General features: G+C 35.9%; 1 protein-coding gene across 9 annotated transcripts in view; it reads right to left on the bottom strand.

Moving 5' to 3' along the window:
• Positions 1-748: 748 nt before the first annotated feature.
• The window catches only part of LOC105421530 (branched-chain amino acid aminotransferase 2, chloroplastic-like), a 46416-nt gene continuing 31595 nt past the window's right edge, over positions 749-15569 (bottom strand). For all 9 annotated transcript variants that reach the window (XM_088852687.1, XM_088852688.1, XM_011629249.3 and 6 more), the window contains 3 exons: positions 3620-3715; positions 2640-2752; positions 749-1106 (listed from right to left, as the gene is read on the bottom strand). In XM_088852687.1, the coding sequence (XP_088708813.1) occupies positions 986-1106; positions 2640-2752; positions 3620-3715 (330 nt within the window). In that variant the 3' untranslated portion in view covers positions 749-985. The remainder of the gene's footprint in view (positions 1107-2639; positions 2753-3619; positions 3716-15569) is intronic.

Genomic DNA, 15569 nt, shown 5'->3' with positions numbered 1-15569 from the left:
GCTCCCAGACAGGCCCCTAGAACCTGGGTGGCCTAGTAGATTTTTTTTTTTTGGGTTTTCTCTCTAAAATTGCCTCTAATGTGTTTTAAATTTCAAATGAACCTAAAAGTGACCCAAAAATCCCCTTGGGTAATCCGTCCAGCCTATTGGCCCGCCTAGACGCTGGCCGATCCGCTTTTTAAAACTATTATATATATGCTTCCTTGTTTTTTTTATCATGTTATGTTCTCTCTCTCACACTGGGCCTCTTTCTAAATACGTTTTACTAAATATAGTAAAAACACAAGCTTGAGCAATTCTTTCCCTATAGATTGTTAGTATATGTAAAATTGTGTTTTTTTTGTAAAACTTTTCCTGTCAAACTATTTCACGCAAACGAAACGACCCTTAAGATTTTCCCAGCATAAGAACTACATTTCCAAGCAGAACTCAACTTTCAATTATATAGCTTAGGCCTCAAACTTTTTTCTAGTTCATACATATTGTCATGGTAATAAATGACTATGCAATTTAATGTAATATAATCAAGAGGTTGCACTGTAATGGAGAGAAGGGACAATTGTAGGGGTTCATATTATATGGAGCTTAAATAAATTCGCCTAGCATCTGATGAGCCCATATGGTGGTGTGTAGTCCTGATATAGTTACCCTGTTCCCTTAAGTTCTTCTAACGAATTACTATTAATGGAATAATCAAATCAAATATATGGCCAATTGTTTACAGGACGAGCATTTAAATACTTTGCGATTTGGCAAAAAGATAAGATCCTGTAGCATGGAATTGGAACCGCAGAGAATCACTCTGATTGTCAACAATTCAATATTGAGAAATCAAACAATCTAGAAAATGCAGTTCTTAATAAAATGCTTACTACTATGTACATTGCATCCCCATCAAAGAAAAGTCGATCTATTTTCATGTTTCTTGCTCCATATATTCATTCATATAATAATCTCCCTAGAGCATATATGTCTTCTCAGCAAATTACTTTTCTACGGCGACAACCCACCCGAAGTTGTCCTCCATGAGTCCCCACTGGATACCCGTGAGTGCAGAATATAGTTGCTGAGATACCTTACCAACTCCGCCATTTCCATATTGCATCCTGCAAATGATACAAATTGCATTAAGGTCAAATTTTCATTGAATTGCCAGCATCGCGACAATGAGACCGTGAGCCTTGAAAGAAACAAGTTTGACAGACATTATAGATGTTCCACTCATAAGCCATATTATGTAGGGCCCTATATTCCTCATATATACTACTGGAGTGGCAAGGGGAACATATGGATGCAGTGCAAATGGACTGGGACTCAGGAATGCATGGTAGGATTTTGGGGAATTCGCTATATTAGATATCATTTTAAATGCATTAGCTTTACAGTTGGTCAGACATAGCTAAGAGTCTTGGAAACCTAAACATTAGAGTCTTGTGATTGGTCCATGGTGAGACGTGCCCTAAATTCCGCAAAAAGCAAGTGTTGTACAGATTGAGTTAGGTAGTGTCCTAGGTTGCCTTGAGGATGTTCTTAGTCCTAATAAAATAACAATATAATGTGGAAATTCAACTATGAAGTCCTTCTGCAACCTTCCCAAATCCTCAATAAGAGCTAAGAGGTAATTTACACTAGCTAAACTAAACCCTAACCAATCCTGTCAGTCATTTGTTGTTATATTTTTCTTCTGTCCTCTTCTATCCATGTATATGCCTCAGTTTGCATGACTACTCCAGTAATGAGTGACAGCTCAACTCCCAAAAAAGTGAAGGTATGGGATTTCTTTCAAAATTTGTCCATGAATGATCCACATCTTTTTCTTCCCAAATTTGTTTGAGGTTTCATGGATCGCACTTGAGAGGGGAAAAGCTGAAGAGGGATTGGGCTATGAGAATTAATGCCCATGAAATGTTTTGAAATGTTTTGGTGTTTTTGTGTGGAGGGAGGGTGGGGTGGGGAGGGGGGTATGACATGATTTTGGAAGGTGCTTAAATGGATTGCTTGAGAGTTGGGACTAAAGAGAACATAGTAAGAAATTTATAGATCTTTTGGAAGCATAATCTCCAATAATTATTGGGGTTTAGCTCTATCAACCCAATGAATGGAAGCTAATGATTATAAGAGCCAACACAAGAGCCAGGCAAGTGCCTTGTGTACCGAGCCACCAAAAGGCAGGCCAAAGCTTACAGTGAACACATATCCTACATTTTTCAGGATGGATCCTATCAGGACTCTTTTAAAACCTTTCATAGGATTTGTAGACATTGGAAATTCTTCGGGGGGTATAAACTAGAGAGTTCTGTTGATAAGTTTCGCGTTGTCTCTTGTTTCTACTTGGCCCCACTACAGTGAAATTGACCACAACAGACTAATGTAACCAAAAGATATACCAGAGGTCACTATCACCAAGTTTCAAGTTCTCAATAGTTGTTCTTCCTTTGAAAACACAAAACTAATTACACGATAAGGGGCACACCATTTGCAGGAACAATTACAAAGGAACTACACCAGAAGTGCTCTGGAAGAAAACTTTTACAAGAGTACGACGGTACACACTAGCAATTAAAAGGTATGCATCAAAGAACACATCAAAAATAAATAAAAAAATGAAAAACCTGGCGTTTGAAGATATAGTTGCTTACTTTTTCCTCTCATATGTGATACTTCCAACTGGAGACACAACCACTGCACATCCTGTGCAGAAAACCTCATCGGCTTCAAACAACTCCTCCACTGGTATAGGCCGCTCCTCAACCTGCATAATGGGGCAAGTGATTCAACCATCATCAAGAAACCATAATGGTACAACATCCATGATGTCAGAAAATCACCACAGATTCCATAAAAACAAATGCATCTCCTAAAAACGCAAGCATCCAACATCCACAGAAGCAATAAGATTCATATTTTGCTGATGATGGTTGAGGAGTGGCCTATACCACTTCCATAATGGGGCAAGTGGTTCAACCATCATCAGCAAACCATATTGGTTCAACATTCGTGATGTCGGAAAATCACTACAGGTTCCTAAAACACAAATGTATCTCCTGAAAACACAAGCATCCAACATCCACAGAAGCGATAAGATTCATATTTTGATCCGGAAAGTAATTTTGCTATCATTTTTTCCCTTTATCTATCACCTACATGAGACAAACACCAAAGCCTAAAAACTGAGAAGAGCTCCATAGCACTAGAATTGTGCACTCAAATAATCTAAGGATTTATATTTAAGAGGAAAAATAATTGAAAGATTATAAATTCTAGATGTTAAAACTCAAATGTCATGGCATATGACATGAAATTCAGAACTTTTAATATCTACAACACCAAATAATTTTCTTCCTATAATCACGCCTTCAATATAAAAGGATGTGGAGAAGCCATCCAAGAACATTGAAATATTTCTTCAGTACCAGAAAGAAACATATGAGATAGCATAAATAGCCTTGTTGCAACTCAGTCATCACAAAAGTTATTAATATCAAAGCTTTTGCCTTCCATACTTCCCAAATAGCATCCATCCATGACAAAATCACAATTGTAAAATGATGTACAAACTTTAGTACTTAGTTAAATGCAATTCATTTCACATTGAGGTAACTAGCTGCAAGTTGAGTACCTTGTATCCTTCATTTTGAGCAACATCGATAATACTCAACCGTGTAATTCCTGGCAAAATGGTCCCTTTTATTGGCGGAGTTAAAATTGTTTTCCCCTATTCAGCGAAGATGGACAAAGAAACATGTAAGGAGCACAGGCAGAGCATAAATAAGTTATCTACCATAATCTTGGTTAAAAATGATAAATAGCATGCATCAATGACATACAAGTAACACGCAAAATAATCCCGAAAAAAACCCATCATTTGTAAGTAAATATTTGATAGGGATCATTTACTAGAAGAACGTATTGGCACAATTAGATCAGATTCTAACACATAGTTGTTGGAAGTGGGAGCAGGAGCAAAGAATTTACCACATAGTTGCCACATGCTAGAACCTCCCTAGCCAGAGAGCTCTTTTCAAACAATTATTTAATTGATAAAACAAAAAGAAATTACAAATAAGAAATTTTATTAAGAATTTAGAATATCCAACAATTCCCACATATAAAAGTAAAGAATGGGAAAAATTTATTTAAGGAATAGGCCAGGGGCCTGGGTGGTTAGTGTGCTTGAGCAACAAAATGACATTTGGGGTTCTATTCTTACCTGCTATATAAACCCATCAAAACATATTTATGAATAAACTAATTGTTTCTAATTCATATATTTTTATATTCCTTTGAGTTGTAGTTTATGTACCAATAATATTATGATGATGCACATCGGGATAACAAATAACACTACAAGGGCGTTGATTTCTTATTGATAAAAAAAATGCTTTATTTACCATTTCAAGCTCTAAAACCTTAACAAGCATATCAAGCTACTTTATTTAGAATTTTACACATCACAACCTCCAAAAGTATTAGAGAGTTAGAGACAATATGATTGCAATTAAGATAAAAATAAATCATCGGTTCAGCCTGCTCCTTCGACCGGCTAGAGGTGATCCCCAAAAAGTGGGGACTGAGCTAACAAATTTAAAATTTGCAAGCCCATTGAGATACCTATTCTAAAGCGTCTAAGGGAGATCCCATATCAGGATCTACATGAATTGGGAGATCCCAGTAACTATGGTCTAGCATAACATTTCGATCACGAGTGATCTAAGAAGATGATCGAAAAGCCGTCCGTCCAACCGCCTAAGCGGACTTTTGGATAAAACGCCTAGGCAGTTATAAAGTGGACACTATTAAGCGGCCAGAACTAGGCACCCGCCTAGGCACCCAAGATGCGTGACTAGGCGGTTAAAAGGACAGGAAAAGGCATCTGCCTAGGCATTTTATCCTTTTCCAAAAAAAGAAAAAGAAATATACTCAATTTGAGTATTATTACCATCTATGTGTAGTCTTTTCAGACTTAAAAGATTTTTGTGTAGTCTATATTGATGATATTCTAGTATTTTCTAAATCACTAGAAGATCATAAAAAACACTGAAAATAGTTAGTGATAAATTCCTAGACTGGAATTATCCTAAGTCCTAAAAAGATTGAAGTAGAAAAAACTTCAATTCAATTTCTTGGAATAATCTTGGACAACCAAGGGATAAGATTACAAGAACATATTATTACAATCTTGGACCAGCAAGGGATAAGATTACAAGAACATATTATTTCAAAAATAAAAAAATTTCCTGGCAAACTTGTAGATAAAAAACATCTACAGAGTTTTTAGGAATCCTTAATTATGGGCGAAACTTTATTCCAAACCTCTCCAAAAAGGAACAACCTTTATTGAAAAAACTCAAGAAAAATAAAGAATTTATTTGGGAAAATAAGGACTCCAAAGCAGTCATAAGTACAATAATAATATTGCTAATGATATTTATATATTTTTTAATTTTTAATATTATACATCTAACAATAATATCATAATCAAAATCATTAAACATAATAAATTTATTTAGTATTAATAATAATATTGGATAGAGGGGAAGGAGAGAGAATACAATGATAGAGAGTAAACATTCATGTAGGAGAGATATAGATGAGAGAGAATCCATTAAGAAGAGAGAATTCACAGAGAAAGAGATTTTTTTTTTTAAACTTTCAAAGAAAGAAAATATATTGAGAAAAAGAGATGGTGTATTTTTTTTTTTTTTTTTAGGGGGGGGAGAGAGGGGGGAGAGTAAATATTAAAGATAAGAGAGAATCTATTAAGAGGAAAGAGAGAGTGAATATGGTCATGAATATGGGAGAGTAATAAATATGTAAGTGAAAGTTAAAATTGGAATAAATAAAGTCTAAAGGATTAAAATGAAAAAAGAAAAAAAGATACTTGGCATGAGAATAAGATGGTCCTCCTCTCACTTTATATATAATAATAGAATGATAGACAGATAGATAGATATAAATCACATAGAATGCATTAAATCCTTGTATCTGTGAACCAGAACTCAACACTGGCCATAGAAAATCAGGCTATGACCAGCACAGCCCGAAAAAAAATCAGATGGCAGTAGTAACGCAACTCCATCACTACATTCAACTGAACACATACCATCAACATGTCCTAAGAAATATTAACGTCAAGCACTGATTTCCATTCAAGTGTAAACATGATAAGAAGTGCACCGATGCAAACTTAAAGGAGTAGAAACTAGAATCATCAAAACTTTCCAACAGGTTGCAGGGAAAATTTTATTTTTACTCAAAAAAAGCGCACAAATGAGGATAAATAAAACAAACTGGTGCCAATCGAAAAGCAATATCACACACATGTACTCATGCATGCATGTCATGCATGCACTCAGGTGCACGAGCACACTCATAGGAAACATGCATTAAAAGATGCAAATGTAAATAGTGTTGGGATTATGTGGCCATAAAAGGCCTTCTTATAACTAATATCCTAATATAGTGGAACATAAACTCAATGGGAGTATGGTCCTTAATGGACCATACTAGGTAAATGTTATTTACCGATACTAAGACTTGACATGACGTGCTAAGTCAGTCGAGTTGGAATGCCCATGGTACCTGAGCATGGAATTAAACCGATGAGGGATTTGTGGGTAGGTCATCCCTTGATGAGGTCTGAGTTACCCGAATGAGTGAGTCAAGGGACTGTGTGACCCTTTTGTGCGATGGTTGGCCTTTATAGAAAAGGGTCAAAGCCTCATCACTTAACCATCACACGACATGTGCATATGCTAGCCATATCGAGAAATCGAACCATCTTTCAGGGTGAAGCGTATACATGTGCAAAAGATTATCTCTATGCACCATAGAGTTGTGGTTGCCTCAGGTCTAGGTGACATTAATTCGTCTCTAGGGGAGAACCAATAGTCCATAGATTGAGATTGCGTCTCCTTACCTATTGGCTGACTTTGGTGGCCCAATCATGAACCCCTACGGTGGTTTGTGGGTCATGAAAACTGCTGGGTCAGTTTGAGAAAGCAAATGTGGATAATAGTCCATAGTAGAAGGTGGGGTTCTCAACGATCTTATAATTTATAAACCTTGTTAGATCCGATTCCCATCAAAATTATTTCGTTTTAATTATTTTTTATGATATATGATTTTTAGATTGATTATTTGAATTTTTGTGAATCTCTGGATATTTTATTTTTACAAATTAGATTTATAAATCTACAGATAATCATTTTTTAGTATGTAAATATTAAAAAAAATAAAGTTTATTTCCATATTTCTAAAAATTAAAATATGAATTTTATAATTCACTAATCATATGGGGGCCCCACCATGGAACATGGACCCACCATTAATTAAATCACATGGGGGATTGAGTGGAGCCCACATGTGGCCACCTAAGGGTGGTACGCCCCACTCAATAAGAAACACCCGTCTTACTGTAAAAATTGCACATGACTTGATTGAAGTGGGGACAACATGAAAACCACCAAGGGTGGCATGCCCCACTCAAGGCAACCCTTACAAAAAGTTGGCCAAGCCAACATGGCTAGCAATTCAAGATGAAATATTTTGGTATGATTTGAAATTTAAGGAAGATTGATTTCAATCAAAATATTGTGTAAGTAGGTTATGGAAAAATATAGTAAAATTGATAATATTTTTCATATTATAATATTTGATGGGATTTAGGAAGCTGGAGGATAAAGTTCTAGCAATTTCTTTTTAATCATGCTGGTTGATGTAAGAAACGTATGGCTCATATTTCTCACTCAATAAGTGATGCAGAGAAAAAAAAAATTTAAATTTTTTATTATTATTAGGATTTTTAAGTATATCTCTAACTTAATAATAGGAGGTACGTAGGGATAATTAGGTGCGAGTTTATCTTGTACGTGAATGAATTGATATTTATCAATTGGGTGGTTAGTTTAAGAGTATAAATAGGATAAAGTTAGTACTAGGGGGTTTATCTTTTCAACAATGGGTAAAACGTGGGTGGCACGTGAATTTAAGAGAGAGAAGATAGGGGTGAGAGAAAATAGGTTAAGGGAGATAAAATAGGAAAGTCAGTTGTTTATTTTCTTTTCTTTTTCTTACTCTATTTAAAGAGACATTTCCCTTCATTGTAAAGAGGTGAATGAGTTAATAAAATTTGGTCTCGTGAAGAGATTATTTTGGGGTGGATTCCCTTGCAAACCTTGAGAGAGGGTATATTCTCTCAAATCTTTTCTTTTTTTATTGTTATTATTTTGGTTTATTTCTCCCTACATCAATTGGTATCAGAGCAAGTTAGGTCTAGAATTTACAATGCCACTAAAAGCCAATCAAGCTAATCCTGCCCTGGCTATGGAAAATCATTGGGGAGAAATTTTGACTAAAGCCCTAGAGGATTTTTGAACTGAAGTACGTGAGATGAATCAGAGAATGCAACGGCTAGAGGATTTTCGAACTGAAGTACGTGAGATGAATCAGGAGATGAATCAGAGGATGCAACAGTTGGATCAGAGATTGCAGCGGTTGGAGAATAACCTTCCTCGCGAAGAAGGTACTAGCAACAACATTAATCTTGCATCAGAAATTCCACGACAAACCCAGAATGTTGATTTCACGCGTACTGAAGAAATTTACAGGCCAAATCCGCATCCTATAAAGCGACCACGAGATTTTAGTATTAAAATCGATCTCCCAAAATTTCATGGTCAAGGGTATTCATCAATAGAATATGGTGCTTCTTTGGCAGAGGACCCATTCCTAGTTCGAAATAATCAGCCCAAGCTTTTATTCACCAATTACTCTTGGGACACAGTTGCAGGCAAAGAGTCTTATATTAGTCTTGAAGACATTGAAGAAGAAATTAACATTAAAGAAATTGAAGAAAAGGTGTCGAGACGCGGGGTGAGATTACATCACCAATTAGCAAATGGTGATTGGCTTCAAGCTCAAGGTCGAGCTTCTCCCAATCCCGAGAGAATGATGCAAATAAAAAAAAAATTAATTAATTTTTTATTATTATTAGGATTTTTGAGTTTATCTTTAACTTAATAATAGGAGGTCCGTAGGGATAATTAAGTAGGAGTTTATTTTGTACGTGAATGAATTGGTATTTATCGATTGGGTAGTTAGTTTAAGAGTATAAATAAGATAAGGTTAGATCTAAAGGGGTTTATCTTTTCAACAATAGCTTTGGGTAAAATGCGAGGGTTTATCTTTTCAACAATAACTTTGAGTAAAACGTGGGTGGCACGTGAATTTAACAGAGAGAAGATAGGGATGAGAGAAAATAGGAAAGTCAATTGTTTCTTTTCTTTTCTTTTTTTATGTCTATTTAAAGGGACATTTCCCTTCATTGCAAAGAGATGAATGAGTTAATAAAATTTGATTTCGTGAAGAGATTAGTTTGGGGTGGATTCCCTTGCAGACCTTGAGAGAGGGTATATTCTCTCAAACCTTTTCTTTTTTTATTGTTATTATTCTGGTTTATTTCTCCCTACATCAACAGGTCTCTTATGCTTAATGGTCTGGATAAAATCTCGGATGGCTAACCCTAAGGAAACCCTCGCTCATGAAAAATTTATAAACAGGGGTTTTCTCTCACATAATTCTCCACACCACATATCTCATCTCTCTCTACTCTCTCTCTAAAAGGGTGGCACGCAACCCTCAGGGTTTTCATCTGTCTCCTCTCTCATCTCAAGATCTTTAAAGTGGGTTGGAAGGGGGTCACGCCCCACTTAGGTATTAAGACGGAGCACACCCACTTAGTTGGTGAAGGCATTGAAGCCTTATGCATTTAATTGTTTCATACTCTCATAATTAAGGGTTGAGCCTTAAGCTTTCCCATACTTGGTAGATCCAAGATAGACCTTTGATCCCGTGCGCCATTGGAGGAGGAGACGAGGTGTGGGGTGTACAAAGCCAGATTGAGGTAATCTCCAACATCTTCCTTTTATGCTTTCTTGTGATCTGTTATTCCTATGAGTATTATGTGCTTCATAATCCCAAGATCAAGTTTATGCTATTTTTTGTGTCAAAAAAGGATGGTTAATGTGGCAGTAAGTGAGAGTCATTGGGATTCCTTGTGTTTTAATTATTTCTCATTATGCATTTGGACATCTGTAAGTAATCCGGGTGGTGAAGATAAAGAAAACATAGAAAACTTTTAACCGGTAAACACTTGCCCGGTTACATAGTCCAATTTTCATTGGTTTCAAAGCAAGATCATTTGCTGCCATATCTCTTTTATTTTACTTTTTCTGTGAGTTGAAAACCAAAGATTCGAAAGACAATGGATTTGTGGTCATATGGCAAACTTCCGGAAAGCTCAATGGCATGACTCCTACACCGAAAAGGCACTCTGTAGAATCGGGTATTCTTTGTTGTTTAAAAGAACTGATATGAACAAGAGAATGAGGTATTTCTCTAATAAATACTTCAATGATATTTTGTGTTTTTGAGAGAACTGAGAGGTATCAGTTGTGACCCTGTAAAATCAAGGAATTGTACAATGAGTTTCATGAATTTTTCCACCAAATAAATAATTTTATTTCTAGGTAATATTTGACAATAATTCATCAAATTGAGTCTACTTTCAACCAAAAATAATTTCATGAAGAAAATTCTTGTGGTTTAAAAGATATGGTCTTTTATTGAAGGGTGCGTAAGTGTTGTTTTCTACAACGAAACTGTTTCAGTGACATGAATGTCAACATTTTATTTCCATTCTTAACAGAATGATTTGAGGGCCACACTGAGTTTCAAGTTGTCATTTTGAGTTTAGTTTCTAATAAAATTTATTTGAGAGAAAAATCCATAAGAAATGGAGAATTTTTTTTTTGGAGATGGGTCATCCTGAATTTCTATAGTTAGATGTGTTTCATTGAGATGTAAATATCTATATTTGTCACGCCTATTTAACATAGTAACATGAGGCCTGCAGAATATATTTGTTGCTATTTTGTCTACTTCCAAAGGTAATTTTTTTAGATAGTGTTCATCCTGGAATTCTGCAATATGATATATTTTGTTACATGAATAGTGTTCATCCTGGAATTCTGCAATATGATATATTTTGTTACATGAATGTCATTTATTGATTTCTCTGAAGAAAAATATTATTTGGGAATCACACTATGATGTTATGTTTTTGTTTTGAGTCTATTTTTCAACAGAAAAGATTTCAATAAGAAATTCTTTGAGGAATCAAAGAAATAAATACTTTATTGAGAGGCGTGCAACCTGATTTTCTGTTGTGAAAATTGTGTTGTGATGTATATGTCACTAATTGATAAACTCACTAGTGGTGTGATTTGGGGATGGCACTGAGTATTGATTTTGAAATTTGAGTCTGTTTTCATACTTAAAAGTTTCAAAGATAAGTTCTTTATCAGTTGAAGAGATATCATAATTTTATCATGGGATGCTAATCTTCTATTCTACAATAAAGCAAAAGATGTGACATGTTAAGGCACATCTTTGTACTCCTTATAATAGAAGCATTTTACAGGCTCATTCAAAGCAGATTGTGCCATGAGTATGGTTTTTTAACAGTAAAACTTCAGAGAAATGTAATGTAATGTTGGGAAATATGATACTCTATGTGAAGAGTGCTAAATCTAGGAACTGCATAAATAGAAAAAACACAATGCACGTAAAAGCACCTTGGTTTCTCTTTGTAATAAAGGGATATGTATAAGGGACTTGGGAGAAGCATAGAAACTCTAAAATATCAGAGGGAGAATCAAAATTATGATTTTTGGAAGGATATGATGAAGAAGAGGATTTCTTCATGGTATGAGAAAGGGAGAATTCATGTGCTGAAGAGAGGGCCACTTTGTTGCCATGTAAAATCGATGACCAAGAGATTCTCCATCAGTTTTGTGCTCTTCCAAAATCATAAAAAGTTCGTCATCAAAGAAAAGCAAGGATCAAGAAAGCCCAAGTACCACACCACATGGTTTTAAGGTATGAAATCTATCCAATTTTTTTGCATGGTCAGGTCATACAGGGAAAGAGGATGAAATTTTCTTTTCATCTCCTATATACTTCTTTGATTATATCTTGGCTCTTTGTTTTTTAATATGAATGGAATATATGGACATTAGTTGATAGGTGCTATCGAATTTGAAATTGTCAGTTTTTGAATACCGTGTGTTTTTGTGCCTCTTTGTGCTTGTACATGAACTACTTAAAGTAATAAAACACATGTAGATGTGGTTTGATCAAAATCTACGGACCTAAGTATCAAACACGAAAGATGGGTATGGCTCATTCAAATATGTAGCACAAAGGGAGTGTTCTGATAGAAACCGGTCTTGATAACCATCCTCGCAATAATGTCTGATGATAATGGTGTGTTGCATGTGATGAGGATCTCATGTTAAAGACTCCATGTGGTTTGATCAAGATCTATGGACCTAAGTATCAAACACGAAAGATGAGTATGGCTCATTTAAATATGTAGCATGAAGGGAGTGTTCTGATGGAACCCAATCTTGGTGACATCCTCTCAATAACGTCTGATGAGAATGGTGTGTTGCATGTGATGAGGATCTCATGTTAAAGCCTCCAAATATTTTCCAAGAAAATATGTGTATTTTGGATATTTGTTAGTTTTGCTACACCTTTTTAGTAGTGTTTCATTTTAGATAAAATCATAGATGGATTTTATGATTTGTTTTGTGGCTATAACATGACTTGGTAAGTAATTAAAAGTATATGTGGTCAAAAAATTATAAAGGCTAAGTAAGTTCTTTTGGAAATCGGATTGGACCTTTTATGTTGAAAAACCTAGGTCTATGGATACGACTTTGAGAAACACCATAGTCTTCCTAGGCCCACTAAGTATTTATGGAAAATCATTTAAACCACCGTGTTTTTTTTCTAACTATTGCTTGTGAAAATATACCAAGTCAAGAGTTTTTATTATGAGGAGAAATATTGGGTCTTGAAAGTATTTTATGTACATGTGAGAAAGTGTAATTTATCTATGAACAGTTTTTAAATGCCCATATGTCAACTCATGTTTCATAGTACCAAATATGTGACCTGTTTTTGAGTTCTTTAGAAACTTCGATTACCTAAAACCATAAACCATATGGTATGTCATGGGATAGCCATCTTGCTAGGCTTCCTTGACACATGTTGGGTTGATAAGATAACATGGTTTGTATGGATTTACAACCAAGAGACTAGTGTGGTTGAACCTTTGTGATTCGCAAAAATGGTTTTTACAATTTGCGAAACCATATGGGCATCGAGTTGCTATTTGGTATGAGACTTGCTATACGACCTCATGACAGGCATGAGAATGCTGAGATAATTTTTGTTTTTTACATGTTAGTTTTGAGTGAGAGTTGTTAACAATCCTACGATTATTTTTAGCTGCTTGGATATTCAAATATACAGGTATCCTATTATAAGAGATCCAGATAGCTTAACATTCCAGTGGGAGTACCTGCTAGTGTTTGGCGAGCCAACTGAAAAATGTTGTTCACCCATGGCACTTGGATATGTGGTGCCAGTTGTATGGCTGAAAATGTTGTTTCACCGATGGCACTTGGATATGTGGTGCTGGTTGTATGGCTACACAGGATACATGATGATCTTCAGTGACAACGGGTCCTAAATTCGCGATGCGATATGAAAAAATAGATTACGACCACGTTCAGGATGTGATCGAAGCAGCAAAGAGAAAGAGACTTCATGACTCCCTCAGAAGCTGCATCCATAAACCCTTTGTGAAAGGTTTGACAGGCGACAGAGTTCACCAGGGTTAATATAATGAGAGAGAATAAGTGAGAAATGCTTGAGAGAGATTGCAATTGGGGGATGAGAATGTGAGGAAGAGAGATTGTAAAGCCTTCAAAGGCCAAGTGAGAGATGTTGGATTTTTGTGGCCATTAAAGGCCTTATGAGAGCATGTAACTAATATTCTGATATAATGGAATATAAACTCAGTGGGAGTATGGTCCTTAGTGGACCATACTAAGCAAATGTTATTTGTCGATACTCAGACTTGACATGACGTGCTAGGCCAGTCGAGTTGAAAAACCCATAATACCTGGGCATGGAACTAAACCGATGAGGGTTTTGTGGATCATCCCTTAATGAGGTCGGAGTTGCCTAGATGAGTGAGTCGAGGGACTGTGTGACCCTTTTGTGCGATGGTTGGCCTTTATAGAAGAGGGCCAAAGCCTCATCACTGAACCATCACACGGCATGTATATATGCTAGCCGTATCGAAAAATTGAACCACTTTTAGGGATGAAGCGTGTACATGTGCAAAAGATTATCCCTATATACCATAAAATTGTGGTTGCATCAGGTCTAGGTGACCTTAGTTCGTCTCTAGGGGACAACCTGTAGTCTATAAACTAGGATTGTGTCTCTTGCCTATTAGCTGACTTTGGTAGCCCAATCATGAACCCCTGCAGTGGCCTGTGGGTCATGAGAACTGCTGGATCAGTTTGAAAAAGCAAGTGTAAATTATAGCCCAAAGTAGAAGGTAGGAGCGCTCCAGCAATTTTATAATTCCCATCAAAATTATTTGGTTTTAATTATTTTACTGATATATGATTTTTAGATTGATTATTTGAATTTTTGTGAATCTCTAGAGATTTTACAAATTGGATTTATAAATCCAGAGATAATCATTTCTCAATATTTAAAAAATGAAAATATGAATTTTATAATTCACTAATCATATGGAGGCCCACCATGGAACATGGCCCAACCATTAATTAAATCACATGGGGGATTGAGAGGACCAGCCCACATGTGGCAACCTAAGGGTGGTACGTCCCTCTCAATAAGAAACACCCCTCTTATCAAAAAAATTGCACATGACTTGATTGAAGTGGGGACCACATGAAAACCACCAAGGTTGGCACAACCCACTCAAGGCACAACCCTTACTAAAAGTTGGCCAAGGCAACATGGCTAACAAATCAAGTTGAAATATTTTGGTATGATTTGAAATTTAAGGAAGATTGATTTCAATCAAAATATTGTGCAAGAAGGTTATGGAAAAATATAGTCAAATTGAGAATATTTTTCATATTACAATATTTGATAGGATTAGATTTAAGAGGCTGGGGGATAAAGTTCTAGCATCTTCCTTTTAATCATGATGACTGATCTAAGGAATGTATAGCTTATATCTTTCACCCCACAAGTCTTTTATGATCAATATTCTGGATCAGATCTCACTAAGGATGGCTAAACCTAAGAGTACCCTAGCTCATGAAAAATCTATAAATAGGGTCTCCTCTCCGATAATTCTCTACACCACAAATCTCATCTCTCCCTACTCTCTCTCTCTATAAGGGTGGCATGCAACCTTAGAGTTTCATCTCTCTCCTATCTCATCTCAAGATCTCTAAAGGGGGTTAGAAGGGGGTTACACCCTACTTAGGCATTAAAAGGGGCACCCCCCACTTACTTGGTGAAGGCATTGAAGCCTTATGCACTTAATTGTTCCATGCCTTAAGCTTTCCCATGCTTGGTAGATCCGTGATAGACCATTGATCCTGTGTACCATTTAGGAAGAAGACCCTGTGTGGAGTGTACTAAACCCGGTTGAGGTAATCTCT

Source organism: Amborella trichopoda, chromosome 12 (assembly GCF_054954075.1).
Source record: "Amborella trichopoda isolate Santa Cruz 75 chromosome 12, AtrichopodaSantaCruz75HAP2 v2.0, whole genome shotgun sequence".
Lineage (NCBI taxonomy): Eukaryota > Viridiplantae > Streptophyta > Magnoliopsida > Amborellales > Amborellaceae > Amborella > Amborella trichopoda.
This window is presented reverse-complemented; position numbering and strand designations above follow the sequence as displayed.